This window comes from Palaemon carinicauda, chromosome 20 (genome assembly GCF_036898095.1).
Source record: "Palaemon carinicauda isolate YSFRI2023 chromosome 20, ASM3689809v2, whole genome shotgun sequence".
Lineage (NCBI taxonomy): Eukaryota > Metazoa > Arthropoda > Malacostraca > Decapoda > Palaemonidae > Palaemon > Palaemon carinicauda.
The window spans coordinates 11,995,755-11,998,402 of NC_090744.1; the positions used below are offsets into that span (position 1 = coordinate 11,995,755).

The window sequence follows — 2,648 nt, forward strand, 5'->3', positions numbered from 1 at the left end:
TGGGCGTATAGCATCCTGCTTTTTCTAACTAGGGTTGTAGCTTAGTAATTAATAATAATAATAATAATAATAATAATAATAATATTTTCCTTTGATTTCAATCAAACAATTATAATCTTGAGATAGTAATTTTGGTTCAAATAATGAACAATTTAACCAAATTTATCAGATGAAAGAAAGATATATTATGGCGCCTCTTGGAAACATCCCTGTCTGGCGATCCACCGGACTGGGGTTCGAGCCCCGCTTAAGCTCGATAGTTAACCTTGTAAGCCAAGGATGGGGGTGTTTGTTGGAGCCTGTAGATCAGACTGCTGAGTCACCAGCAGCCAATCCCTGGCCCTCTCTGGTCATTGCTGTGATGGAGAGGTGGCTGTATATATGGTCAGTCTCTAGGGCAGGGGTTCTCAACCTGGGGTTCGCGAACCCCCAGGGGTTCAAAACCAGATTTCAAGGGGTACTTAGATGGCTGACGAAAAAATCTTTTTTAGATAGTTACATCTGCTCAGAGAGAGAGAGAGAGAATGAAGCTGGTTTGCGTGCATCCTACATGGTATCACTGAGAATTGCACAAGAAAAGAAACCTCACAACATTGCAGAAAAGTTGATAGTTCCTTGCTGCAAAGATATAATACGTTGTGTTATTGGTTGTGATGCTGAGCAGGTCACATCAGTACCTCTCTCAAATGATACTGTTCATCGACGAATAGTAGATATGTCTGAGGATGTCAAACAACAAGTAATTGCTGAATTAAAGGAAGCCTCTTTAGGAAAATTTGCAATCCAGCTTGACGAGTCGACTGACGTGGCTGCTTGTGCACAACTCCTAGTGTTTGTGCGATACGTCACTGGTCAAGATTTCAAGGAAGAGTTTTTGTTCTGTCATACCTTGAATACAACTACTAGAGGTGAAAATTTTCAATGAAGTCTCATTGTTTTTTGAGAAAGAAGGACTGTCTTGGAATAATGTATGTGCATGCACAACTGACGGAGCACCAGCAATGCTTGGTCGTCGATCAGGATTTCGAGGAAGAGTGAATCAGGTGAATCCTGAAACCAAGTATCTTCATTGCATGCTTCATAGATATGCCCTGGCATCCAAAACTCTCCCACCTGATTTAAAATTAGTCCTGGATGATGTTGTGCACATGGTAAATGCCATCAAGTCAAGCGCCCTAAATACAAGACTGTTTTCCCTTCTGTGCCAAGAGTTTGGAAGTGATGAAGAAGTGTTGCTCCTTCACACTGAGGTTCGCTGGCTGTCGAGGGGGAATGTGGTATCAAGAGTAGAATCACTAAAGGAGGAGCTCACTGAATTCTTCAAATGTGACAACAAGGCAAAGTCACTTGAGTTCACCAAGAAATTGTCAGACAGCCAGTGGCTTCAGAAGCTGGCCTACCTGAGTGACATATTCTTACGCCTCAACTCATTTAACTTATCCCTCCAAGGCCGTTTTGCCACAGTGAGTGATTTCATGGACAAACTTAGGTCACTGACCATGAAGCTGGAGCTTTGGGAAGGGAAGGTCAAAGATGGAAATCTTAGCATGTTTGAACACCTTGGTGAGGCACTTGATAAAAGTCAAAACACTGGAAAACAAGATGTGATGCAACTTGTGCAATCACATCTAGCTTCTCTGCGGATGGAGCTGCAGTCTTACTTCCCCGAATTGAGTGAATTGGAATCAAAATTGATTAGAAACCCTTTCATTGTGAATGTGCACCTTCTCCCAGATAACATGCAAGAGGAGTTCTTAGAGTTGGTGAACGACTCTGTTGCAAAAGATGCATTTGAAACACTTTCCCTAACCAAGTTCTGGGCTAAAATGAGTGAGATTTACCCTGTTGTATCTAAAGTAGTTCTGAACTCTTTGTTGATGTTCCCTAGTACTTATCTGTGTGAGCAAGGATTTTCAACGCTGTTGAACATGAAAACCAAACATCGATCACGGCTTAATGTGGAACATGACCTACGATTGTGCCTGTCTAATACTGCTCCTCGAATTGAGAAACTTGTTTGTAACAGACAGGCACAGCCTTCACACTGAAGTTCAATAATGGTTGATAAAGGAAATATTGTTTCATTTCTGCATGTGTAGTATCACTGTAAAATACTTGGAATATTCATGTTTCATCTCAATAAAGTAATAAAAATTTGAATAATTTCATAATATCCTATGTTGTACCATTGTACATTGAGTTAGTTACTAAATTACCATTTTGTTCGATGTCAGATTACCGGGGGTACAGGTAAATGGTCTTATATCTCAGGGGGTACTTGACGGGAAAAAAGGTTGAGAACCCCTGCTCTAGGGTATTGACAATGTCTCTTACCTCTGCCATTTATGAACAACCTTTCAAACTTCATTGCCAGGATAAATTTCATGGTATGGTTCTCAAAGTTACTCCGTCTTAGAGATTATTATTATTATTATTATTATTATTATTATTATTATTATTATTATTATTATTATTATTATAACTTGCCAAGCTACAACCCTAGTAGGAAAAGCAGGATGCTATAAGCCCAGGGGGTCCTGTAGGGAAAATAGCCCAGTGAGGAAATGAAACAAGGAAAAATTTAATATTTTAAGAACAGAAATAAGAGTTCCCCTGCTTCAATTTAAGGTGACGGTGGTGTATATGTA

General features: G+C 39.9%; 2 protein-coding genes across 2 annotated transcripts; both read left to right on the top strand.

Moving 5' to 3' along the window:
* Window positions 1-550: 550 nt before the first annotated feature.
* On the top strand, window positions 551-925 carry LOC137659649 (protein FAM200C-like). Its single transcript, XM_068394481.1, has one exon. It carries the CDS (start codon window positions 551-553, stop codon window positions 923-925), a length of 375 nt encoding a protein of 124 aa, XP_068250582.1.
* Window positions 926-1,001: 76 nt separating this feature from the next.
* LOC137659650 (zinc finger BED domain-containing protein 5-like) lies at window positions 1,002-2,048 on the top strand. Its single transcript, XM_068394482.1, has one exon. The coding sequence runs from the start codon at window positions 1,002-1,004 to the stop codon at window positions 2,046-2,048; it is 1,047 nt and encodes a 348-aa protein (XP_068250583.1).
* Window positions 2,049-2,648: the final 600 nt, after the last annotated feature.

Excerpts from the sequence above, each read along its gene's own strand:
- LOC137659649 (XM_068394481.1), top strand. The coding sequence starts at position 551 with ATGGTATCACTGAGAATTGCACAAGAAAAGAAACCTCACAACATTGCA.
- LOC137659650 (XM_068394482.1), top strand. The coding sequence starts at position 1,002 with ATGCTTGGTCGTCGATCAGGATTTCGAGGAAGAGTGAATCAGGTGAAT.